Below are 24,194 nucleotides of genomic sequence, written 5' to 3' on the forward strand. Positions count from 1 at the left end.
TTCTGTTCGTTCAAAATAATGCCGTCTTGTTCAACTTCGGAAATCACATTCTTGCGGGCCCATTTTCTTTCCCTTGCCATTGCTCTTTTAGTTGGTGCCTCACCGGTTATCTCTTTATCGGCTCTGGCTCGTACAAGCGCACCGCGGTATCGGTCGATATCAAACTGTTCGAGCTTATGTTTGAGCGAACAGATGTCAGCCTTGAACGTGCCTGGAGCTGAGTTTTCTTGATTTATTAGCATTTGCAGGCTCTTTCGTAAGTTCGTCTCATACTTATCATTCTCGTACTTTATAGCGCTAGCTCGTTCCAACGCTTTCATTTTAGTTTTTTGCTTGAAAGTCTCCCATTGATCGCAAACCACTGTGGCTGTATCATCCTTAATTTCTTCAAGCATACTTGACACTTGTTCCTTGAAAACGTCGTCATCTAAAATCTTCGCGTTAAACTTCCATAACTCCCATGTGAATTTATTTTTATTTTCTTTCTTGTTCTTAATATCAAACCAGACAAGACAGTGGTCGCTGAATGACACAGACTGCACATGGTACTCTCGGCAAAGCGCTGTCAATTCGGCCGAAACGTACATTCTATCAAGCCGGGCGTGACTGGCTCCTTGGAAATGCGTAAAGCGAACGCAGTGGTCGTCTTCCAAGCATTCCGCTACGTCTTCGAGCCCAAATTCATCGATTAAGCTTCGAAGTTCTGCCGTGCTGGCGTCTCTGTACGGTGTATCGTTCGCTTTCTCTCGCGCCGCTAAAACACAATTAAAGTCTCCCATCAGTACTAGTTTCCGATCGACATCGCAATAATTTTTGAGTCCCTCAAACATCTGTCGTCTTTCCTCGAGTACATTAGGAGCATACAAGCATATCACCCGCCATAGCACTGAACCAAAACTAAAATCGCAAAGAACCATACGTCCTGCAATATCCGACCGTACGGCCTGCACCTCAAGCCCCAAATGTTGGCGCACAAAAAGAACACAGCCTGCGGATCTCCCAACCGCATGGCTCACACACGCGTAGTAATGTGACATGAAAGGCAGCACCATACTCTCGGTCTCAACATCTCCTTCAATTTTCGTCTCTTGTACGGCAATAATATCTAAATCTTTTTCCGTTGACAACCTATATAACTGCCGTTGCCTCCTCCTCGCACATAGCCCTCGGACATTGATTGTGGCGAATCGCAAAGCTCTATCTGGCAGCGCCATTGTAGTATGGAAGGAGACCAAGAGGATGGTGCTTACCGTTGACAAGAAGCATCCTCAGCGCCAGAACAAGCGCTCGTCCAGTCCCAAAACTTACAACTACGAGGCCGCCGGCGGCGGCGGCTGCGTCGGCGGCGTCGGCGGCGGCGTCGTCGCCCTCGTCGTCGTCCTCCGGTCTGGAGGGATGTTCGGCCGAGGTCGCAACGTCGACCGACGCACGGGAGCTGCTTTTGACGGTGGCTCTCCGTTGACGGGCGGGCCAGAAGATGTGTCATCTTCCTCGACGACTTCGTGCGAGCGTTTAGTCGCCGCGGCGGCGGTGCCCTCGTTTGATGTGTCCATGTTCTGCTCCCCCTCGCTGGCGCTTCCCATCGAGGTCGCGTTTATCTTCTCGTCCTGAACCAACCTCGCCGTCGATGGGTCTTCTGTTCTCTCAGGTGTGCCATTTTCTTCGAGGTTCGGAGTGCCTTGGCGTACTGTTTCGCCCGAGGCTTGCTCAGCCGGCTCATTTCCAGCCGTAGCTTTGTCTTCCGACTCCGCCTTGGCTGCTGCTTCAGCATCAGCTTCATCCATTAGGAGCTCCGAGTTATCGTCATTCCTCGCGGGCCCTGCGACGCTGGCGTAGGTACGCACGCACTCGGTCTCGTCGTGGCCAAAGCGACGACATAGCACACAGCGCGGTACCTTGCAGTCACGCCGTATGTGGCCTGTGCTCTGGCATCGCAAGCAGAGGGGTGCCCTGCCCGGCACCACGACAAGGGCCAGCTCACCAGCAATCCTAAGCTGATGCGGTATATCTTCCGGCTTCACACCGGCCTTGAGCTTCAAAGTCACTGTCCGGGTCGTCGAGCTCTTGTCAGACACACCATTCACCCTCCAACGCTCCTTGACCACATCTGTCGCTTTCCCGTACACTAGCAAAGCCGCCCGCACGTCGTCGTCGGGGACGGTGGGCAGCAGCCAGTGCAGTTTCAACCGTAGGTCCTGGTGAGACGGGTCGATGAGAACGCAGCGATGGTTCTTCACTTGCACTTCGTTGTTGGCGAGCAGTCTTTGCACACCTGCGTCACACTTGAAGGTAACTGCCCACACGTGATTCATTTGATACGCCCCCAAGGCCGTAACCTCAGGGAGCAGATTCAAATTCACCAGCGTATCCCTGAAGTCTTCTACTCGGTAGGGCCGTGCTCTCACGTCCGCATGCATAAAAACGGTATTCAAAACCAAACGCCCTGAAGGCAGACTAGGCAAAACAACACGATACTCATCATCCGATGCAGAAGAAAACCTGTTACCGCGGCCGGACACGGCCGCTGATACCGCTCCAACGGAGCCCATTTCACACGCGTCCGTTCGCTATCGCGGCCGGAAGTGGAATCCCATGCGCACACTACGGCTTCGTGGACCACTCAGGTTAAAGTGCCAGTGCCTGCACCATGGACGTTAAAATGCGTAAAGAGCAGGAAAAAAAATAGAACGTGGCCTGCGCAGGGATTGAACCTACGACCTTCGCGTTATTAGCACGACGCTCTAACCAGCTGAGCTAGCAGGCCAGAACTATTCTAGGAATCGTGGTAACCCATGCTATCCGTGTTTCTGCTATGCACACACTACGGCTTCGTGGACCACTCAGGTAAAAGGCCAGTGCCTGCACCATGGACGTTAAAATGCGTTGAGAGCAGGAAAAAAATAGAACGTGGCCTGCGCAGGGATTGAACCTACGACCTTCGCGTTATTAGCACGACGCTCTAACCAACTGAGCTAGCAGGCCAGAACTATTCTAGGAATCGTGGTAACCCATGCCATCCGTGTTTCTGCTATGCACACACTACGGCTTCGTGGACCACTCAGGTAAAAGTGCCAGTGCCTGCACCATGGACGTTAAAATGCGTTGAGAGCAGGAAAAAAAATAGAACGTGGCCTGCGCAGGGATTGAACCTACGACCTTCGCGTTATTAGCACGACGCTCTAACCAACTGAGCTAGCAGGCCAGAACTATTCTAGGAATCGTGGTAACCCATGCAATACGTGTTTCTGCTATGCACACACTACGGCTTCGTGGACCACTCAGGTAAAAGTGCCAGTGCCTGCACCATGGACGTTAAAATGCGTTGAGAGCAGGAAAAAAAATAGAACGTGGCCTGCGCAGGGATTGAACCTACGACCTTCGCGTTATTAGCACGACGCTCTAACCAACTGAGCTAGCAGGCCATTTTTTTTTCTTTATTGCATGAATGAATACATAACTAAAATATCGTAGTTGTCATGCCCCTTGGCAGACAACCGTGTCTAATGGACTTTCATTAACACAAGTTGGTCCATCAGACTCAATACATCATCAGCGTAATCTTGTTGCTTCAAGACTTCTCTTAATTTATACACATGTTCCACAAAATAATCACATACCGATCGTGCATCCAAGTCACAGTGTCGAACAGCCATTCTACTCCTCCAAATGCTGTGAAGGCCCAATAACATAATCTGGTCGTACTGTGCAACATCACTTTCAGTAGTCAAGTACCGAATTCCGCGCGGTGTCAATGGCAAGTCCTTTTTTAGGGTTCTTTGCAAAACATCCCAGTAGAACACCGCATCCCAGCAATCCAGGAACACATGTTCTACCGTCTCCGGTTTTCTACACAGGAGACAGTTCGAGCCCCAAGGAACAAAAAGGCCCTTTTCCTCTAGCCATGTTTTTACTGGAAGGGTTCCGGTGTGCAGTTTGAAAAAGAAAGTTTTGACGCCAGGTGCAACAGTCATCTTTTTAACTCGCCTGAGAACGTCTTTCCCAGGGCCTTCACAGTATAAGGTTCTGTACAGTGGCGCTGGAAACAACTGTTCAATGAGATCCTTGTATAATCGCTTCGGCGTTACATTCGCTAAATACTCTAGAGAGAACCGTACTTTCAAAAACCTGAACGACCAGACAACCTCTCGCAGGAAGCGAGACACTGTGTACCGCCGAGCACTGCAAGAAGAGACAATGAATTCTGGAAGTGCACTGGATAACATGATTTGTATGAATGTTCGCAGAAAGGCGTCATTTTGGTGACGCAGGAAACAAAACCTTAAAACCACCTGCCGCACATAGAGATGCATCAGAGACAGTCCCCCGACCTTTACTCTCCGGAAGAGATTATCTCTGCGAATGCGTTCCCAATTAGACGCCCAAATGAAAACCGCAAAAACCCGATGAAACCTTTGGATATTGGTTCGTGCACAATATAATACTTACTGAGCTAGCAGACCAGAACTATTCTAGGAATCGTGGTAACCCATGCAATACGTGTTTCTGCTATGCACACACTACGGCTTCGTGGACCACTCAGGTAAAAGTGCCAGTGCCTGCACCATGGACGTTAAAATGCGTTGAGAGCAGGAAAAAAAATAGAACGTGGCCTGCGCAGGGATTGAACCTACGACCTTCGCGTTATTAGCACGACGCTCTAACCAACTGAGCTAGCAGGCTTTTTTTTTTTTTTCTTTATTGCCTTCGAGAAAACAACACAAAAATTACATAAACCAAACTTTGAAAACCAGCAACCTGCCAGATCTTCCTGGCAGGCCATGTCAAGTTTAAAATTCTCTCAACAGAGTCAAATTTTCCATCCTGGGTAGCCAATCGGGTACACAAGCTTGCAGTTTCATCACTTCAACAAATCTACGTACATTTTCCCGAAAATACATGCGGGCTGGTCTCGCGTCAGAATCGCAGTAATACCCCGCCATTCTGGAGCGCCATATACTATGGAGGCCCCAGAGCATTACCTGATCAAACGGGAACCCGTCCTGGTTTTCAATTGCCAAATATCTCATACCGTAGGGATGAAGCGGGAGCTCTTTTTTAATTGTTCGTTGCAATACGTCCCAAAAAAACACCCCCTCCCAACAGTGAAGAAACACATGGTCTATTGTTTCGGGACACTTGCAGATTAGGCATTGCGAACCCCACGGTAGGAATAAACCCCTTCCCTCTAAAAACCTTTTAACTGATAGTGTTTCTGTATGTAACTTGAAGAAGAAAGTTTTGGTTCCTGGCTGTACTTGCATTCTTTTTACTCTTTTCAGAACATCCCCTCCGTGGCCTCCATCGTACAAAGCTCTGTACATTGGCACTGGAAAAACAACATCACACAGATCTGCGTATAGCTTTTTCCGCTTCACGTCACTTAAATATTCTCTCGAAAAACGCACAACAAGAAATTTAACGCTATCAGCAACTTCTCTGAAGTAACCGAAAGTTCTTGCGGAAAAATAATTTGTTCCCACAACAAAATCAGGCAAAACACCGGTCAACCTTAGTTGACACATAGTTCTCAAAAAAGGGTCACGCACATCTCGAAAAAAGAAAAACCTGTTTACAAGCTGGCGCAGGAACAGATGTCCTAGCCCAAGGCCACCATCTTTCACACGTCTAAACAAATTCGTCCGTCGGCACCGTTCCCAGGTCGATGACCAAACAAAAACAGCTAAAATGCGATGTATCTTCTGTACATTTGCCCGGGAACAGTGCAACACTTGCATTACGTACCACAGTTTGCTTAAAAAGAACAAATTACACACCGTCGCTCTCGCAAAGATTGACAAATGTGCCCCCTTCCATCTATCTGATTTTTCCCGTAGTTCGTTCGCTTGTTCTTTCCAATATGCATCACTGTTCCGGTAGCAGTTTAGTGGCACTCCTAGGTATTTTGGGGGGATAGTTACCCAAGTCACATTTGCAAAAAGATCTGGGGTTGATGGCCAACCCCCATGCCAAAGTCCCTGGCACTTTGCCCAGTTCACTTTACTTCCGGTTGCCTTCCGGAAACTGTCAACTGACACAACAGCCTCCCGTATGCTCTGCTGATTCACAGCAAACACCGCTAGGTCATCCGCGTACGCAAGCAACTTGACTTCAGCTGCCTGCAACCTAAAACCTTGAACAGCCTCGTTCTTAATAATGCTCAAACATAGTGTCTCTATGTAAATGGCAAACAAAAGGGGACTGAGGGGGCAGCCCTGGCGTACCGAACGTTGCACCCGAATGGGGGCCCCAGACTCTTGTTTATAATTAATCTCGTAGTGCAGCCGCGGTACGCCATGGCCACACCCTCTCGAATTACGGAACCTACATTCGCGTGGTCCAGAATACTGAGCAAAATTTCGTGGGCGACACAGTCAAATGCTTTTTCGAGGTCTAGTTGGAGGATGGCCACACATTCATTAGTCAGATCACAACACTCCAGAACCGATCTTGCCGTGTGTATGTTAGTCATAATTGATCTCCCCTTTATCCCGCACGTTTGATGAGGGCCGACAATATCCTGGATTACTGACTGCAGCCTCCTTGCTAGCACTTTCATTAATATTTTATAATCGACATTAGTCAAGGAAATTGGCCTGTAAGCTGTGACCTGCTGGAGCTTTTCCTCGTTATTTGTCTTGGGAATTAGAATAGTGTGAGATAACCCGTATGACAGCGGCAATCTGTTTATTTCGTAGGCTTCTTGGAACAACGCAGTCAATATTGGCGCTATTTCGTTCTTGAACCCCTTATAGAAAGCTGCACTTAAGCCGTCTGGCCCAGGCGACTTTCCCATATTTAAACTATCGATTGCTTTTACGACCTCGAGTTCTGTGATTGGCCTCTCTAATCTTTTCTTCGTGTCCTCGTCTAGTCGTGGCATAGCCATAAGAAACTTTTCTTTGAACAAGTTTATGTCGACCTCCTGTTTGTTAAAAAGCTGCTGATAATATTGGAAGAAGCCTTGTCTGATATGATCGTCATCTGACGATAGCATGCCGCCCCATGCAATCTTATCAATTTGATTTTTCTCTGCATGAGCCTTTTCCAATGCCAGTGCTCTTTTCGAGGGCGCCTCGCCCATGTTCCAGCTTTCCGCCCTTGCCCTTACTAACGCTCCTTGGTATCTGTCTTCTTCCATCAACGCAAGCTGTTCTTTTATTTTCCTAATATCTTCTATCCATTTGCCGGGTGCCTTACATTCTTGCTCATGTAGTTTTTCCAGCAAAGCCTTTAGCTGGGTTTCTTTAATTTTCTCCTGATACCGCAGGCAACTGGACCTATCAATGGCCTTTATTTTAATCTGTTCTTTGCACATCTCCCATTGCTTCCAGATTTCGTACAATGTGCCCGGCCTTACTTTAATGAGTTCATTCAGTACAACCCGTCTAAAGGCTTCATCGCTGAGCAATTTGTTGTTAAATTTCCATAACTCCCAGCTAAATGCATTCCTTCGTTTTCTGGTGCCGAATACGCATTTCACTAAGCAGTGATCCGTGAATGTCATGGGCACAACTTGGTATTCATTACATACGGGAATCAAATCCAGCGACACGTAAATTCTGTCAAGGCGCGCGTGGCTCGAACCTTGGAAGTGCGTGTACTGCACGGCACGCGCTCCCCCCAGGTACTCAGCCACATCTTCCATGTTCCACTCGCTTGTTAACTGGCACAACACATCAGTACTCTTGTCTCTGAAGCCGCGTGTGCTGGTTTTGTCCCGAGCATTCAGTACACAGTTGAAATCGCCCAGCATTACAACCTGCCTCTCCGTACTTAACTGCTGCATAACATTCTCAAAAAACACTGCTCTTTCCTCAACAATGTTAGGTGCATACACACAAATAATGCGCCACTCAGCATTGGAATATGCAAAATCGGCTACAACACACCGTCCTGACAGACATGAGTAGTGAGCCTGTACAATCAGTCCGGGCAGCTTTTTGACAAACAATACACACCCAGCCGATGTCCCTACCGCGTGGCTCACAATGGCGTAAAATCTAGCCGTGAAACGTTGCACCATGCTCCCGGTCTCTTCCTCCCCATCAACCTTTGTTTCTTGTACGGCAAGCACGTCGATATCATGGTCACTTAGCAGGCGGTGTACTTGGCTCTGCTTCTTTTTGGCTGCCAGTCCCCTGACATTTAGCGTGGCTACACTCAAAGGGGTTTCAGGCGCCATTTCCATAAAGGGTGAATAGACCGAAAGCGTGGTGCTTACCTTCCTCGTCTAGCGCGCGGCTAGACGCCGTCGTTGGAACCGCCTCCGTCTGGTGCGAGCGGCTGAACTTGGAGCGGGGGCGCTTTGTCCGCAGCACGCCTCTCCGAAGAAAGGTTTGGCCGCGGACGTAGTGTGGACCGCCGGGGTTGGACTGTTTTTGCTGGCGGCTCGTCGACACCGGGGACTGTTGCCTTGTCACCTTCGAGATCGGTCTGTGTGTGGGGTCGCTTGGCTGGGGCTGTGACGCTTGGCGAACGAGTACCGCTGGTGTCCGGGTGCTCCTCACCGTTATCCTGCTCCATGTCGTCTGCCGGCTGAGGGGACGTCTCGTCGTCTGACCTAGGGAGGTAGGGCGTAGCGTCACTCCTCCCCCCATCGCTGGCAGCTTTGATGTCTCGAGCGGAGTCTCCCGACGAGACTGTCTCCCGTGCCTGCGTACGCTCTTCTCCGGTTCCCTTTGCCGCCTCCTCTGCCTCGACTACGTCCATAGTGAGCTCCGCCGACCGCTCCCTCGTTCCAGGTCCCGCGGCCGAAGCGTACGTGAGCACACAGTCAGCCTCCTCATGTCCGTAGCGCCTACATTTTGAACATCGGGGCACCTTACATTCGCGGCGGACGTGTCCCGTGCCTCGACAGCGTAAGCACTGCATCGCCCGCCCAGGCACAACGACAAGGGCTAATTCCCCGGCGACTCGCAGCTGGTGCGGTAAGTCATCTACCTTGATGCCCGGCTTCAATTTCAGGAGCACCGTCCTCGTGGTGGACCCCTTCTCCTTGACGCCTTGAACACGCCACCTCTCCCGGGTCACTTCGGTCACGTTCCCAAAAGCCGCAAAGGCCGTCCGGATGTCATCATCTGCAACGCCGTGCAACATCCAGTGGAGTCGCAGCTTCACTTGTTGGTCTTCGGGATCGATGATGAGGCAGCGGCGACCTTTAACTTCCAGTTCCTTGAACGCTGCCAGCTTCTTTGTTGCTTCTGTGCTGGTTAAGGTGACAGCCCACACATGGTTGATCTGATACGCCCCCAACGCCAAAACGTCGGGGAGCGCACCAACGTTGGCAAGGGCGTCGCGGAAATCCTCGACCCTGTATGGCCTAACCCGCACATCGCCGTGCAAAAAAAGCGTGTTAAAAACAACGCGTCCGGTGGGCAAAGTTGGCAGAATAATCTGATAGTCGCTATCTTCATTGTCCTCGAGCCTGTTTCCGCGGCTGGAAAGGGCCGCTATCGCCGCTCCGCTGGAGCTCATGATCCTGCGTCCGTCACGCTCGGTGGCCGGAAGTAGAATGAGCTAGCAGGCCAGAACTATTCTAGGAATCGTGGTAACCCATGCAATACGTGTTTCTGCTATGCACACACTACGGCTTCGTGGACCACTCAGGTAAAAGTGCCAGTGCCTGCACCATGGACGTTAAAATGCGTTGAGAGCAGGAAAAAAAATAGAACGTGGCCGGCGCAGGGATTGAACCTACGACCTTCGCGTTATTAGCACGACGCTCTAACCAACTGAGCTAGCAGGCCAGAACTATTCTAGGAATCGTGGTAACCCATGCAATACGTGTTTCTGCTATGCACACACTACGGCTTCGTGGACCACTCAGGTAAAAGTGCCAGTGCCTGCACCATGGACGTTAAAATGCGTTGAGAGCAGGAAAAAAATAGAACGTGGCCTGCGCAGGGATTGAACCTACGACCTTCGCGTTATTAGCACGACGCTCTAACCAACTGAGCTAGCAGGCCAGAACTATTCTAGGAATCGTGGTAACCCATGCAATACGTGTTTCTGCTATGCACACACTACGGCTTCGTGGACCACTCAGGTAAAAGTGCCAGTGCCTGCACCATGGACGTTAAAATGCGTTGAGAGCAGGAAAAAAATAGAACGTGGCCTGCGCAGGGATTGAACCTACGACCTTCGCGTTATTAGCACGACGCTCTAACCAACTGAGCTAGCAGGCCAGAACTATTCTAGGAATCGTGGTAACCCATGCAATACGTGTTTCTGCTATGCACACACTACGGCTTCTTGGACCACCCAGGTAAAAGTGCCAGTGCCTGCACCATGGACGTTAAACTGCGTTGAGAGCAATAGAAAAAAAAACAGAACGTGGCCTGCGCAGGGATTCAACCTACGACCTTCGCGTTATTAGCACGACGCTCTAACCAACTGAGCTAACAGGCCTTTTTTTTTCCTTTATTGCCTCCTTAGACAACAGTTCAAACAATACAGACACGAATAAAACACGCCAGTACAGGCAGACCTGGCGTGGTTAAAATTTTTTAAGGTTCACCAAATCCTCAAGAACAGCCATCCATTGCGGCGGCTCCGCTAGTGCGCGATACACCTCCGCAACGTATGTGACACTCTCAATAAAATTTTCACGGGCAGAACGAACAACGATGTCCGCATGTCGAACCGCCATCCTTGTCTTCCACAAACTGTGGAGGCCCAGGAGCATGAACATGTCATACGGTGTGTCATCATCAGTGTCTGCAGTTAAAAACCTGATTCCTGAAGGGGTAATTGGTAGTTCTTTTTTAAGTGTGCGTTGTAAAATGTCCCAGAGAAAGATCGGATCCCAGCATTCAATGAAAACGTGTTCAATGGTTTCTGGTTTTTTGCACAAAAGACAGTTTACTGTCCAGGGCACAAAAATTCCTTTGTCCTCGAGCCACGTCTTTACTGGAAGAGTATTAGTGTGTAGCTTGAAAAAGAATGTTTTAATAGAACCTCTTATTGGCATCTTTTTCACTCTTTTCAAAACATCATCTCCTGGGCCTCCGCAGTACACCGTTCTGTACAGTGGGACTGGCATCATGACGTCAATTAAATCTTTGTACAATTTCTTTTTGTTAACCAAAGACAAGTACTGCAAAGAAAACCGAGCTGTTAGTATGCGATATGACACAACAATTTCGTGCAGATAACCAGTTACGCCACGATTCACAGCATCACTAGTGGTAACAATGAAATCAGGTAAAGTTCTAGTCAGTCGAACATGTAACATTGTCCGCAAAAAACCATCACTTTGGTCCCGTAAGAAAAAGAAACGTGACACAATTTGTCTAACAAACAAGTTTGATAAGCCAAGTCCTCCACTGCGAACGGATCGAAAAAGATTTGAACGACTAACCCTCTCCCAACTCGAGCCCCAAATGAATACCGCAAAAACCCTGTGCATTTTTTGCACATTCGCACGTGACATGAAGAGAACTTGTAATACATACCAAATCTTTGCGACAAGAAATACATTGCACACTGTAGCCCGCGCAAACATCGAGAAACCGCGACCTTGCCATGATGCAGTCTTTTCTTTCAAAGTCTCCATTTCTCCCTTCCGGTATTCGTTATTTCCTTTGTAATACTGTAGTGGGACACCCAGGTATTTAGCTGGTGTCGCCGTCCAAGTCATATTTGCAAAATAGCCCGGAGTCATGTCCCAGTTGCCGTGCCAGAAGCCAACGCTCTTTTCCCAATTAATCTGGGAGCCCGTCTGTTTGCAAAATTTGTCTGCTACTTGAACTACCTCAAGGACACTACTTCTGTCCTCGCAAAATACAGCGATGTCATCCGCGTAAGCTAACACTTTAACTTCTGATGACTGCAGTTTGAAGCCATGAATGCTTGCACGGCGCAACAGAGCAACACAAAAGGGTTCAAGGTACAAGGTGAACAACAGTGGGGAGAGTGGGCAGCCTTGCCTCACTGATGATTGAACAGGAACAAGTTCGCTGAGCGACCTGTTTATTACAATACGCGTTGTACAGTCGCTGTAAGCCATCCTGACACCTTCAATAATCACGCTGCCGATATTGGTATGTTTTAGTACCTCGAACATTATTTCATGCGAGACCTGGTCAAAAGCCTTCGCCAGGTCGAGCTGCAGCATAGCAACTCGGCCTGTGAACGCGTCGCAGCACTCTAAAACACTTCTCGCAATATGAGTATTAGTTGTGATCGTGCGGCCCTTGATTCCGCATGTTTGGTGAGGCCCCACAAGACTTTTAATTACTGTTTGTGTTCTCTTCGCCAAAACTTTCATTTAAATTTTATAATCGGTGTTTGTTAATGTAATTGGCCTGTATGACTCAACCGACAACAGCTTCTCTGGGTCTTCTGTTTTTGGTATTAGCACCATGTGACTTGTCCTAAAAGAAGGAGGCAGTCTATTTTCCTCGTACGCTTCTGCGTACACACGCTGTAAAATCACTGACAGCTCGGGCGTAAAAGCCTTGTAAAAGGCTGCACTTAAGCCATCGGGCCCGGGTGACTTGCCTGCAGGTAATTCCTTTATCGCGGTCACAATTTCGTCCGTGCTTATAGCACCTTCTAGGCTCTCTTTAGTTTCATCTTCTAACTTCGGCATGTGAGCAAGAAACTCTTCTTCAAATCCACTTTGCACTTGTTTTGCGCCGCCAAAAAGGTACCTATAGTGCTCGACGAATGCCCTTGCAATTACCGCGCTATCAGAACTGATTTCATTTTGATAAGATATCTGTTTGATTTCCTTCTTCGTCGCGTATCGTTTTTCATCGCCCAGCGCCCGTCTATTTGGGCTTTCCCCCAGCCATAACCTTTCTGCGCGTGCGCGAATCACTGCTGCTTTGAATTTTTCCACATCAAGAACTTCCAGTTCGCTTTTAACTTTGCTTACTTCAGTAGTGTACGCGCCGGGTTCCTCTCCTTCCATCCTTACTAGCCATTCAAGCTGCCGTTTGAGCTCTTTTTCCTTTAACGTTTCGTTGTAGCGTCGGATAGTGCCCCTTTCAATCGCCCTCATTTTTACTTGGATTTTTAGTTCCTCCCACGCGACCGCGTTCTGCGCGGGCTCCCTTGTCAACACATCGTCAATCTTTTCTTTTACGCTATTAACGAAAGTGTCATCTTCGAGCAGTTTAGCATTAAGCTTCCACAATTGCCAATTAAACTTTGATTGCTTTCTTTTCGTCCCTAGCGTAAAGGACACCATACAGTGGTCACTAAAGGATACAGGTGTAAGGAAATAACAGTTACAAAGAGGTATCAGATCCAGTGACAGATACGCTCGGTCTAGTCTCGCATGACTTTTCCCCTGAAAATGTGTGTATTGTCGTTTTCCCGCGTTTGATAAAACCATGCCAACATCTTCAAGGTTATGTTCATTGATTAGCGTGTTCAACAGTTCAGCGCTTTTGTCTCTAACGTGGAGGTTGTTTGCACGATCGTCCACAAAACAGACACAGTTGAAATCACCCAGTAAAATAACAGCACTATTACATTTGATGTAGGGTTCAAGGTTTTCGAAAAAAATAATTCGGTCTTGCATATCATTTGGTGCATACACACATATCAGTCGCCATTGCGAACCGGCAAAAAGAAAGTTTAAAACAATCAGACGCCCATTTTCACTGACAGTTAGCGACTCCTCAAAAATGCCAGCGCATTTACGTGTTAAGACGGCACAACCACCAGATGTACCTACAGCATGGCAAATAGACACATTATAATGCGCTGTAAACGCTGCAACCATACGATCTGTCTGCTCCTGGCTCTCAACTTTCGTTTCTTGCACAGCCACAATGTCAAGCTCATTGTCTAGGCAGATGCGGCTGAGCTGGTATTTTCGCCGCCTTGCTGAAAGACCTCGAACATTAATGGTGGCAATCTTTAGTGTTTTCTCCATTTTGGCTATCATTTAAGAGCAGGAACAGACAGATCGTGCAGTGGAGAGAGACATGTGACGCGTAGCAGTCGCCAGAAATGCTCTTTGCGCGCAGCATACAGTACAACATGCCCAACACTGTCTCCTTTCTCGTACCTTGGTAGCGTCGCGCGAGCACACCGCTGCTTGACCGTCCATTGCTTGGCGTTGTGCTCCTAGGAGCCCTCTGAGGCACAGGTCCCGGCGACTTCGGGGGCGGTTGTGCCGCCGGTCTTCTGTCCGGCGGGATGTTAGGTTTCGGGCGTAGTGACGCCCGGCGTCCCCCCACCGTTTTAGGTGGCGGTTCATCGTTGCTGGGAGAAAGGAGCTCGCCGTCGTTTAACATTTCCTTGCTCGATCTTTTACCAGTTGCTCCGCTTGCCTCGACGCCGTCCATATCGACCACGCCCTCCTCAACCTCGGGTGTCTCTTCCGGCTCACCTACGCTTTTGACTGCTTGGTTGCTGGAACCTTCTTTGCAGTGCTCGACATCCTCCTGCTTTTTCTCCATATTGACGCTCTCAGGAGGCAGTTCAGGTGCAGCCTTCGGCACGCTGTCGTTACCACCTGAAGCTTCTTCGGCGCCAGCCTCGTCCATGAGGAGTTCGGAAACATCCTCTTTCCCTCTCAGTCCGGTGACACTGGCGTACGTCCTGACACACTCGGACTCGTCATGCCCGTAGCGCCGGCAAAGCGCACAACGCGGTACACGACATTCTCGCCGTACGTGGCCTGTGTTGCGGCACCGAAGGCAAAGCGGAGCCCTCCCCGGGACAACAACTAGTGCCTGCTCCCCAGCAATGCGCACCTGATGGGGCAAATCGTCGACCGAAAGGCCCGTTTTGAGCCTAAGAGTCACCAGTCGCGTCGACGACCCTTTGTCCTGTACGCCTTGAACTCGCCACCGTTCCCTTGCAACTTCAGTGACCTTTCCATATGATGAAAAGGCATGGCGTATGTCTTCATCTGGCACGTTATGCAGCATCCAGTGTAGCTTCAGGTGAATGTCTTGATTGGTGGGGTCGATGACCACACAGCGCCGCTCTTTCACTTTTATGTCGCCCTCGCTGAGTATCTTTTTCACACCGTCGCCGCTTTTGAATGTCACTGCCCACACATGGCTCATTTGATACGCCCCCAGGGCGACTACCTCGGACAGCAGCGATAAGCCAGCCAGCGCATCTCGGAAATGTTCCACACGATACGGTCGATACCGCACATCTGCATGCAAAAAAATGGTATTTAAAACAACACGACCTGTTGGTAGCTGAGGAAGAAGCACTTGATATTCCTTGTCGTCGTTGGCAACACCCCTAGTACCGCGGCCCGGCTGGGCCGCTGAAACCGCTCCTGAAGAGCCTGACATTCCGTGACCGTCCTGCTCGAAAGCCGGAAAGGGAATCGAGCTAGCAGGCCAGAACTATTCTAGGAATCGTGGTAACCCATGCAATACGTGTTTCTGCTATGCACAGACTACGGCTTCGTGGACCACTCAGGTAAAAGTGCCAGTGCCTGCACCATGGACGTTAAAATGCGTTGAGAGCGGGAAAAAAAATAGAACGTGGCCTGCGCAGGGATTGAACCTACGACCTTCGCGTTATTAGCACGACGCTCTAACCAACTGAGCTAGCAGCCCAGAACTATTCTAGGAATCGTGGTAACCCATGCAATACGTGTTTCTGCTATGCAAACACTACGGCTTCGTGGACCACTCAGGTAAAAGTGCCAGTGCCTCCACCATGGACGTTAAAATGCGTTGAGAGCAGGAAAAAAAAAATAGAACGTGGCCTGCGCAGGGATTGAACCTACGACCTTCGCGTTATTAGCACGACGCTCTAACCAACTGAGCTAGCAGGCAGGAACTATTCTAGGAATCGTGGTAACCCATGCAATACGTGTTTCTGCTATGCACACACTACGGCTTCGTGGACCACTCAGGTAAAAGTGCCAGTGCCTGCACCATGGACGTTAAAATGCGTTGAGAGGGGGAAAAAATAGAACGTGGCCTGCGCAGGGATTGAACCTACGACCTTCGCGTTATTAGCACGACGCTCTAACCAACTGAGCTAGCAGGCCAGAACTATTCTAGGAATCGTGGTAACCCATGCCATCCGTGTTTCTGCTATGCACACACTACGGCTTCGTGGACCACTCAGGTAAAAGTGCCAGTGCCTGCACCATGGACGTTAAAATACGTTGAGAGCAGGAAAAAAAATAGAACGTGGCCTGCGCAGGGATTGAACCTACGACCTTCGCGTTATTAGCACGACGCTCTAGCCAACTGAGCTAGCAGGCCAGAACTATTCTAGGAATCGTGGTAACCCATGCAATTCGTGTTTCTGCTATGCACACACTACGGCTTCGTGGACCACTCAGGTAAAAGTGCCAGTGCCTGCACCATGGACGTTAAAATGCGTTGAGAGCAGGAGAAAAAAAATAGAAAGTGGCCTGCGCAGGGATTGAACCTACGACCTTCGCGTTATTAGCACAACGCTCTAACCAACTGAGCTAGCAGGCCTTTTTTTTTCTTTATTGCCGGGCTCCGACACGGTACACAAACACAAAAGGAAATTTACATTGTACCCCTTTCAGGTGGTACTCACACTCAACCGTCTGCTGCAGGCATCGTCATGCTAAAAGTCCTTTAAGGACACCAAGGGCTCTACCCTCGCGAGCCACTCAGGAACGTGAGCACCCGTTTTCTGTATTTCAACAAACCAGTGCACACTCTAGCGGAAGTAAATTCGTGCAGGCCTCGCATCCGGTTCACAGTGGTATCCAGCCATTCGTGAGCGCCAAATAGCGTGGAGGCCCAGAAGCAGTATTGCATCATAAGGCACTCCCTCTTCGTTCTGTAGAAGGAGATACCGTGTTCCATACGTGTCTAGAGGCAAGTCTTTCTTCAGCGTTCTTTGCAAGACGTCTTAGAAGTAGACGCCTTCCCAGCAGTGCAAGAATGCATGATCGATTGTCTCTGGCTTCTTACATATCAGACAATCTGAACCCCAAGGAAGAAACATTCCCTTTTTCTCCATAAATGCTTTCACGGCCAGTGTTTCGGTGTGTAATCTGAAAAAGAAGCTTTTGGCTGCTGCTGGTACCTGCATTTTCTTCACCCTCTGCAACACATTACCGCCCTGGCCTCCGCGGTATGTGGCCCTGTGCAATGGTTCAGGCAGAACAACATCTCGTAAATCCCTATAGAGTGTTTTCTTTTTTACAGTAGAGAGGTACTGCTGCGAAAAACTAGCAGCTAGAAATCTAACACTCATAACCACTTCTCTGGTGTATCCAAAAATACGACCTTGAATGTTATCTGTTCCAACAATCCATTCCGGTAATGCATGGCCCAGCCTTACTTGACAGATTGTGCGCAAGAACGGGTCCCTCGCGTCTCGAAAGAATAAAAATCTGCTGACAATTTGGCGCAAAAACAGGTGGCCGAGCCCTAGTCCTCCGTCTTTTACACTTCTGAACAAATTTGTCCGGCTGCATCGTTCCCAGCTCGAGGCCCAGACAAACACTGCAAAGATGCGGTGCAGTTTCTGCACGTTAACTCGCGAACAGTGCAGTACCTGCATCACGTACCACAACTTGCTGATGAAGAATAAGTTGCACACTGTAGCTCTGGCAAATGTAGATAACCTAGCCCCTTTCCACTTGTCAGTTTTTGCACGGGTGTCTTCCAGCTGCCTTTTCCAATGCGGTTCGCTATCTCGATAACATTCCAGTGGGACACCTAAATAACTTCACTGAGGTCGTGACCCAGGACACATTCGCAAAGTTAACAGGAGTGGTTGGCCACTCACAATGCCAGAAGCCAATACATTTGGCCCAGTTTACTCGACTTCCTGTCGATTGACTAAATTGCCGAACACAATCAATGGCCTTCCTTATGCTCTCATAATCAGTAGCGAAAACAGCTACGTCATCCGCATAAGCCAGCAACTTAATTTCTGTCGCTTGTAACTTAAAACCTTGAATACCGTCATTCTGTATTATGCTCAGACACAGGGATTCTATGTATACACCAAACAAAAGAGGGCTTAGGGGGCAGCCTTGGCGCACCGAACGCTTCACGCTTATGGGGGCCCCCAAACTCTTATTTACTATTAGTCTCGTTGTGCAGTTTCGGTACGCCATTGCCACTCCCTTCCTGATGACTGACCCGACATTCACGTGATCCAAAATTAAAAACAAAAGTTCATGTTCCGCGCAATCAAACGCTTTTTCCAGGTCTAACTGAAGGATAGCAAGAGGACTGTTCGTATTATGACAACACTCAAGAACACATCTTGCTTTATGAATATTAGACACAATAGAACGACCTTTGATGCCGTACGTCTGATGAGAACCAACTATCACATTCGTTACTCTTTGTAACCGCCTTGCTAGCACCTTCATGAATATCTTGTAGTCCACGTTCGTAAGTGAAATCGGCCTGTAGGCTGTAACATGCTTTAACTTTTCACTATCTTCCGTTTTCGGAATTAGGACAGTGTAAGATACGCCAAAGGAAGGAGGTAGGGCTTTTAATTCATATGCGTCATTGAAGAGTACCGTTAACAAAGGGGAAATGTCTTGCTTAAAGGCTTTATAGAAAGCCGCACTTAAACCATCTGGTCCAGGCGACTTACCCAAGTTTAAATTTTCTATTGCTGTTTGCACTTCGGATTCAGTAATTGGTGCCTCTAATCTCTGTTTCTGTTCGTCATCTAATCTTGGCATCGCTCCTAGAAACCTTCCCTTGAATTTGTCGATGTCTACGTCGTGTTTTGCGAAAAGCGCCTGATAGAATTCAGCAAAAGCTTGCTTTATATACGTTTCGTCACCTGCTACGACACCTTCCCATTCAATTTTATCAATCCTATTGCGCTCAGCCCGTGCTTTTCCCATGCCCAATGCTCGTTTTGTTGGTGTTTCACCGAAAACCGCCTCTTCGGCTCTCGCACGCACCAGCGCACCGCGATAACGCTCTTGTTCCATAACTTCAAGCTTTTGTTTAATTTTCTTTACGTCATCAATCCACTTACCAGGAGCTTCACTCTCCTGCTCAATTAGTTTCCGCAGCAGTTCTCTTAAATCCTTTTCCTTTTTTTTTCCTCTTTTTTCAAGCAGCTAGCCTTTTCAATTGCGTATATTTTAATTTGCTGCTTACATAGTTCCTATTTCTCCCATAACTTTTGTCTTGAATTTGGCTCTACTTTGCCAATTTCTTTTTTTATATTGTCACAAAAACGTTCACACTTTAACAGTGATAAATTTCCACAAGTCCCAATTAAAAGCATTGTCCCGTTTCTCTGTTCCTATCCTACACTGTATCAAACAGTGGTCCCAGAAGGACACAGGTTCAACCTTGTAATTGTTGCATTTTGGCAGCAGATCTACCGCCATATAAATACGGTCTAGACGTGCGTGACTCGTACGCTGAAAGTGCGTGAATTGCACATCCCGCTCACCCTCTAAACAGTCAGCCACATCTTAAATATTCCATTTTTCCACTAACTCGGACAGTCTTTCGGTACTTATGTCTCTGAATATTCTATCACTTGCTTTGTCACGCGCAGCCAAGACACAGTTGAAATCACCCATGACGATCATTTGCCTTTCCACAGTGAAGTACTCAACTTTTCCAAAAAAGGCTGCCCTCTCGTCAACTTTGTTAGCTGCGTAAAGGCAGATCATTCTCCACTCCACATTCATGTAAGCATAATCAAGCACAATAAATCGTCCATGAGAACATGTTGCATAAGCCTGAACAACCAGGCCCGGCAGCTTTTTGACGAAGAGCACACACCCAGCCGTCGTTCCAACTGCATGAGACACTACTGCATAATACCTACACGTGAAACGCTGCACCATGCTCCCGGTCTCTTCCTCCCCGTCTACTTTAGTTTCTTGTACCGCCAACAGGTCAATGTCATAGTCTGTTATAAGTCGATATACTTGACTCTGTTTTCTTTTCCCCGCCAACCCCCTTGCATTAAGTGTGGCTATTTTCAGACAACATAGCGGAGCCATTTCGACAAAAAGGTGTAGAGATCGAGAGCATGGCGCTTACCTCTCACGTCCAGCGTATCGCTAGACGCTTTGTGTGACGCCAGGGTCCTCAGGTCATTCGCCGTGGCCTTGCCGCAAAGGTGAACTTGCGGCGCCTCGTCTTTCAGATGAAACGTTGGGGCGCGGCTTAAATGCAGGCCTCCGGGCCGGCGCAGCTTTCGTTGGAGGCTCCTCTGCAGTGGTGGTAGTATCGTTGGTCCCTTCGTTCAGAGTCAGATTGTGAGGGCGCTTGACTGGAGCACTAACGGTCGCCATGCGACTGTCGCCGTCATCCCTGCCCTCGTCGCTGCACATAGGTTCGGATACGTCGGTTTTTGAAGTACCTGCAGATCCGCCGTCTCCTGCCGTTTCGGTCGCCGCGGCGCCTAGAAGTTCAGGCTCCTTCCCTTGGTCGCTGGGCGTCTCGGTGTCCTCCGCGGAAGCAGGTGAGGAGACGGTGGCTGCTGCTACCTTCTCCGCTCCCCCTGCCCCCTAGCCGCCTCCTCAGCTTCAGCGGCATCCATTTGCAGCTCCGCCTTTTCGTCCTCCAACGCAGCTCCCGTGGCCGATGCGTAGGTGCGAATGCAATCAGCCTCACCATGACCGAAACGCTTACATTTCTGACAGCGAGGAATTTTGCATTCCCGCCGTACGTGTCCAGTGCCGCGACAGCGCAGACATTGCATTGGCCTACCAGGCACAACCAGAAACGCAAGCTCTCCTGCCACCCTCAGCTGATGAGGAATGTCTTCGACTGTTACGCCTGGCTTCATTTTCAATAAAACAGTCCTTGTAGTAGAGGCCTTTTCAGTCATTCCTTGAACTCGCCACCTTTCGCGGGTCACTGCGCTGATCTTTCCGAACGCTGCAAATGCCGTTCTGATGTCCTCGTCATCGACGCCGGGCAGCATCCAATGCAGCCGTAGTTTCACGTGCTGGTCCTCAGGGTCGATGATCATGCACCGGCCCCCTTTAACTTGCATTTCCTTCACGGCGAGCAGCCGCTTGGTTGCCTCGGGAGTGCTGAGGGTCACCGCCCATACGTGGTTAACCTGGTACGCCCCCACCGCTATCACGTCAGGGAGAGTTCCGTTCTTGATCAGGGCATCACGGAAGTCTTCGACTTTGAAAGGCCGCCGTCGCACATCGCCATGAAGAAAAACAGTGTTTAACACCAGCCGTCCGGTAGGCAAAGTTGGCAAAAGAACCTGATACTCGTTATCAGCAGTTTCAGCAATCCTGTTTCCGCGGCCGGCACGGGCCGCAATCGCTGCTCCAGTGGAGCCCATTCTACAAGCGTCTGTCACGCTCGGTGGCCGGAAGTAGAATGACTGAGCTAGCAGGCCAGACCTATTCTAGGAATCGTGGTAACCCATGCCATTCGTGTTTCTGCTATGCACACACTACGGCTTCGTGGACCGCTCAGGTAAAAGTGCCAGTGCCTGCACCATGGACGTTAAAATGCGTTGAGAGGAGGAGAAAAAATACAACGTGGCCTGCGCAGGGATTGAACCTACGACCTTCGCGTTATTAGCACGATGCTCTAACCAACTGAGCTAGCAGGCCATTTTTTTTTTATTTTATTGCCGGGCTCCGACACGGTACACAAACACAAAAGGAAATTTACATTGTACCCCTTTCAGGTGGTACTCACACTCAACCGTCTGCTGCAGGCATCGTCATGCTAAAAGTCCTTTAAGGACACCAAGGGCTCTACCCTCGAGAGCCACTCAGGAACGTGAGCACCCGTTTTCTGTATTTCAACAAACCAGTGCACACTCTCGCGGAAGTAAATTCGTGCAGGCCTCTCATCCGGTTCACAGTGGTATCCAGCCATTCGTGAGCGCCAAATAGCGTGGAGGCTAGCAGCAGTATTGCATCATAAGGCACTCCCTCTTCGTTCTGTAGAGGGAGATACCGTATTCCATACGTGTCTAGAGGCAAGTCTTTCTTCAGCGTTCTTTGCAAGACGTCCCAGAAGTAGACGCCTACCGAGCAGTGCAATACATGATCGATTGTCTCTGGCTTCTTACATATCAGACAATCTGAACCCCAAGGAAGAAACATTCCCTTTTTCTCCATAAATGCTTTCACGGCCAGTGTTTCTGTGTGTAATCTGAAAAAGAAGCTTTTGGCTGCTGCTGGTACCTGCATTTTCTTCACCCTCTTCAACACATTACCGCCCTGGCCTCCACGGTATGTGGCCCTGTACAATGGTTCAGGCAGAACAACATCTCGTAAATCCCGATAGAGTGTTTTCTTTTTTACAGTAGAGAGGTGCTGCTGCGAAAAACGAGCAGCTAGAAATCTAACACTCATAACCACTTCTCTGGTGTAGCCAAAAATACGACCTTGAATGTTATCTGTTCCAACAATCCATTCCGGTAATGCATGGCCCAGCCTTACTTGACAGATTGTGCGCAAGAACGGGTCCCTCGCGTCTCGAAAGAATAAAAATCTGCTGACAATTTGGCGCAAAAACAGGTGGCCGAGCCCTAGTCCTCCGTCTTTTACACTTCTGAACAAATTTGTCCGGCTGCATCGTTCCCAGCTCGAGGCCCAGACAAACACTGCAAAGATGCGGTGCAGTTTCTGCACGTTAACTCGCGAACAGTGCAGTACCTGCATCACGTACCACAACTTGCTGATGAAGAATAAGTTGCACACTGTAGCTCTGGCAAATGTAGATAACCTAGCCCCTTTCCACTTGTCAGTTTTTGCACGGGTGTCTTCCAGCTGCCTTTTCCAATGCGGTTCGCTATCTCGATAACATTCCAGTGGGACACCTAAATACTTCACTGAGGTCGTCACCCAGGACACATTCGCAAAGTTAACAGGAGTGGTTGGCCACTCACCATGCCAGAAGCCAGAACATTCACTTGGCCCAGTTGACTCGACTTCCTGTCGATTGACTAAATTGACTCTCATAATCAGTAGCGAAAACAGCTACGTCATCCGCATAAGCCAGCAACTTAATTTCTGTCGCTTGTAACTTAAAACCTTGAATACCGTCATTCTGTATTATGCTCAAACACAGGGATTCTATGTATACACCAAACAAAAGAGGGCTTAGGGGGCAGCCTTGGCGCACCGAACGCTTCACGCTTATGGGGGCCCCCAAACTCTTATTTACTATTAGTCTCACTGTGCAGTTTCGGTACGCCATGGCCACTCCCTTCCTGATGACTGACCCGACATTCACGTGATCCAAAATTAAAAACAAAAGTTCATGTGCCACGCAATAAAACGCTTTTTCCAGGTCTAACTGAAGGATAGCAAGAGGACTGTTCGTATTATGACAACACTCAAGAACACATCTTACTTTATGAATATTAGACACAATAGAACGACCTCTGATGCCGCACGTCTGATGAGAACCAACTATCACATTCATTACTCTTTGTAACCGCCTTGCTAGCACCTTCATGAATATCTTGTAGTCCACGTTCGTAAGTGAAATCGGCCTGTAGGCTGTAACATGCTTTAACTTTTCACTATATTCCGTTTTCGGAATTAGGACAGTGTAAGATACGCCAAAGGAAGGAGGTAGTGCTTTTAATTCATATGCGTCATTAAGGAGTACCGTTAACAGAGGGGAAATGTCTTGCTTAAAGGCTTTATAGAAAGCCGCACTTAAACCATCTGGTCCAGGCGACTTACCCGAGTTTAAGTTTTCTATTGCAGTTTGCACTTCGGATTCAGTAATTGGTGCCTCTAATCTCTGTTTCTGTTCGTCATCTAATCTTGGCATCGCTCCTAGAAACCTTCCCTTGAATTTGTCGATGTCTACGTCGTGTTTTGCGAAAAGCGCCTGATAGAATTCAGCAAAAGCTTGCTTTATATACGTTTCGTCATCTGCTACGACACCTTCCCATTCAATTTTATCAATCCTATTGCGCTCAGCCCGTGCTTTTCCCATGCCCAATGCTCGTTTTGTTGGTGTTTCACCGAAAACCGCCTCTTCGGCTCTCGCACGCACCAGCGCACCGCGATAACGCTCTTGTTCCATAACTTCAAGCTTTTGTTTAATTTTCTTTACGTCATCAATCCACTTACCAGGAGCTTTACTCTCCTGCTCAATTAGTTTCCGCAGCAGTGCTCTTAAATCCTTTTCCTTTATTTTTTCCTCTTTTTTCAAGCAGCTAGCCTTTTCAATTGCGTATATTTTAATTTGCTGCTTACATAGTTCCCACTGCTCCCATAACTTTTGTCTTGAATTTGGCTCTACTTTGCCAATTTCTTCTTTTAT

At 48.7% G+C, this 24,194-nt stretch overlaps 4 protein-coding genes, 13 non-coding genes and 1 pseudogene across 17 annotated transcripts; all 18 read right to left on the minus strand.

Moving 5' to 3' along the window:
- Positions 1-1,280: 1,280 nt before the first annotated feature.
- Positions 1,281-2,567, minus strand: LOC149346206 (uncharacterized). The gene has a single exon (XM_089541263.1). It carries the CDS (start codon positions 2,547-2,549, stop codon positions 1,311-1,313), a length of 1,239 nt encoding a protein of 412 aa, XP_089397389.1. The 5' UTR covers positions 2,550-2,567; the 3' UTR covers positions 1,281-1,310.
- Positions 2,568-2,690: 123 nt separating this feature from the next.
- TRNAI-AAU (transfer RNA isoleucine (anticodon AAU)) lies at positions 2,691-2,764 on the minus strand. The gene has a single exon. It is a non-coding gene; the product is annotated as a tRNA-Ile (tRNA).
- A 144-nt stretch (positions 2,765-2,908) lies between these two features.
- TRNAI-AAU (transfer RNA isoleucine (anticodon AAU)) lies at positions 2,909-2,982 on the minus strand. The gene has a single exon. It is a non-coding gene; the product is annotated as a tRNA-Ile (tRNA).
- Positions 2,983-3,128: 146 nt separating this feature from the next.
- On the minus strand, positions 3,129-3,202 carry TRNAI-AAU (transfer RNA isoleucine (anticodon AAU)). The gene has a single exon. It is a non-coding gene; the product is annotated as a tRNA-Ile (tRNA).
- Positions 3,203-3,348: 146 nt separating this feature from the next.
- Positions 3,349-3,422, minus strand: TRNAI-AAU (transfer RNA isoleucine (anticodon AAU)). The gene has a single exon. It is a non-coding gene; the product is annotated as a tRNA-Ile (tRNA).
- Positions 3,423-4,279: 857 nt separating this feature from the next.
- Positions 4,280-9,491, minus strand: LOC149346211 (uncharacterized). Its single transcript, XM_089541264.1, has 2 exons — positions 8,561-9,491; positions 4,280-4,289 (listed from the first exon to the last, which is right to left on the minus strand). Exons 1-2 carry the CDS (start codon positions 9,472-9,474, stop codon positions 4,280-4,282), a joined length of 924 nt encoding a protein of 307 aa, XP_089397390.1. The 5' UTR covers positions 9,475-9,491.
- Positions 4,607-4,680, minus strand: TRNAI-AAU (transfer RNA isoleucine (anticodon AAU)). Its single transcript has one exon. It is a non-coding gene; the product is annotated as a tRNA-Ile (tRNA).
- A 181-nt stretch (positions 9,492-9,672) lies between the features above and the next one.
- Positions 9,673-9,746, minus strand: TRNAI-AAU (transfer RNA isoleucine (anticodon AAU)). The gene has a single exon. It is a non-coding gene; the product is annotated as a tRNA-Ile (tRNA).
- Positions 9,747-9,891: 145 nt separating this feature from the next.
- TRNAI-AAU (transfer RNA isoleucine (anticodon AAU)) lies at positions 9,892-9,965 on the minus strand. Its single transcript has one exon. It is a non-coding gene; the product is annotated as a tRNA-Ile (tRNA).
- A 145-nt stretch (positions 9,966-10,110) lies between these two features.
- Positions 10,111-10,184, minus strand: TRNAI-AAU (transfer RNA isoleucine (anticodon AAU)). The gene has a single exon. It is a non-coding gene; the product is annotated as a tRNA-Ile (tRNA).
- A 285-nt stretch (positions 10,185-10,469) lies between these two features.
- On the minus strand, positions 10,470-11,538 carry LOC149346216 (uncharacterized). The gene has a single exon (XM_089585359.1). The coding sequence runs from the start codon at positions 11,501-11,503 to the stop codon at positions 10,496-10,498; it is 1,008 nt and encodes a 335-aa protein (XP_089441485.1). The 5' UTR covers positions 11,504-11,538; the 3' UTR covers positions 10,470-10,495.
- A 2,118-nt stretch (positions 11,539-13,656) lies between these two features.
- LOC149346217 (uncharacterized) lies at positions 13,657-15,272 on the minus strand. The gene is made up of 3 exons (XM_089541265.1): positions 14,024-15,272; positions 13,733-13,839; positions 13,657-13,683 (listed from the first exon to the last, which is right to left on the minus strand). The coding sequence occupies exons 1-3, from the start codon at positions 15,270-15,272 to the stop codon at positions 13,657-13,659; spliced, it is 1,383 nt and encodes a 460-aa protein (XP_089397391.1).
- Positions 15,273-15,468: 196 nt separating this feature from the next.
- TRNAI-AAU (transfer RNA isoleucine (anticodon AAU)) lies at positions 15,469-15,542 on the minus strand. The gene has a single exon. It is a non-coding gene; the product is annotated as a tRNA-Ile (tRNA).
- Positions 15,543-15,908: 366 nt separating this feature from the next.
- On the minus strand, positions 15,909-15,982 carry TRNAI-AAU (transfer RNA isoleucine (anticodon AAU)). Its single transcript has one exon. It is a non-coding gene; the product is annotated as a tRNA-Ile (tRNA).
- Positions 15,983-16,128: 146 nt separating this feature from the next.
- Positions 16,129-16,202, minus strand: TRNAI-AAU (transfer RNA isoleucine (anticodon AAU)). The gene has a single exon. It is a non-coding gene; the product is annotated as a tRNA-Ile (tRNA).
- Positions 16,203-16,350: 148 nt separating this feature from the next.
- On the minus strand, positions 16,351-16,424 carry TRNAI-AAU (transfer RNA isoleucine (anticodon AAU)). The gene has a single exon. It is a non-coding gene; the product is annotated as a tRNA-Ile (tRNA).
- Positions 16,425-19,987: 3,563 nt separating this feature from the next.
- LOC149346222 (uncharacterized) lies at positions 19,988-20,904 on the minus strand (annotated as a pseudogene).
- Positions 20,905-21,437: 533 nt separating this feature from the next.
- Positions 21,438-21,511, minus strand: TRNAI-AAU (transfer RNA isoleucine (anticodon AAU)). The gene has a single exon. It is a non-coding gene; the product is annotated as a tRNA-Ile (tRNA).
- Between the last annotated feature and the right edge of the window lie 2,683 nt (positions 21,512-24,194).

This window comes from Amblyomma mixtum, chromosome 4 (genome assembly GCF_055824585.1).
Source record: "Amblyomma mixtum isolate Tamu chromosome 4, ASM5582458v1, whole genome shotgun sequence".
NCBI classification, from domain to species: Eukaryota; Metazoa; Arthropoda; class Arachnida; order Ixodida; family Ixodidae; genus Amblyomma; species Amblyomma mixtum.

Bases quoted from the DNA above. Each gene is read 5' to 3' on its own strand.
- LOC149346211 (XM_089541264.1), bottom strand. From the start codon at position 9,474: ATGAGCTCCAGCGGAGCGGCGATAGCGGCCCTTTCCAGCCGCGGAAAC.
- LOC149346216 (XM_089585359.1), bottom strand. From the start codon at position 11,503: ATGTTTGCGCGGGCTACAGTGTGCAATGTATTTCTTGTCGCAAAGATT.
- LOC149346206 (XM_089541263.1), bottom strand. From the start codon at position 2,549: ATGGGCTCCGTTGGAGCGGTATCAGCGGCCGTGTCCGGCCGCGGTAAC.
- LOC149346217 (XM_089541265.1), bottom strand. From the start codon at position 15,272: ATGTCAGGCTCTTCAGGAGCGGTTTCAGCGGCCCAGCCGGGCCGCGGT. The intron at 13,840-14,023 runs GTACGAGAAAGG...GAGGTCTTTCAG, and splicing joins GCTCGCGCGACGCTACCAAG to CAAGGCGGCGAAAATACCAG. The intron at 13,684-13,732 runs GTTGCAGCGTTT...GCCATGCTGTAG, and splicing joins AGGAGCAGACAGATCGTATG to GTACATCTGGTGGTTGTGCC.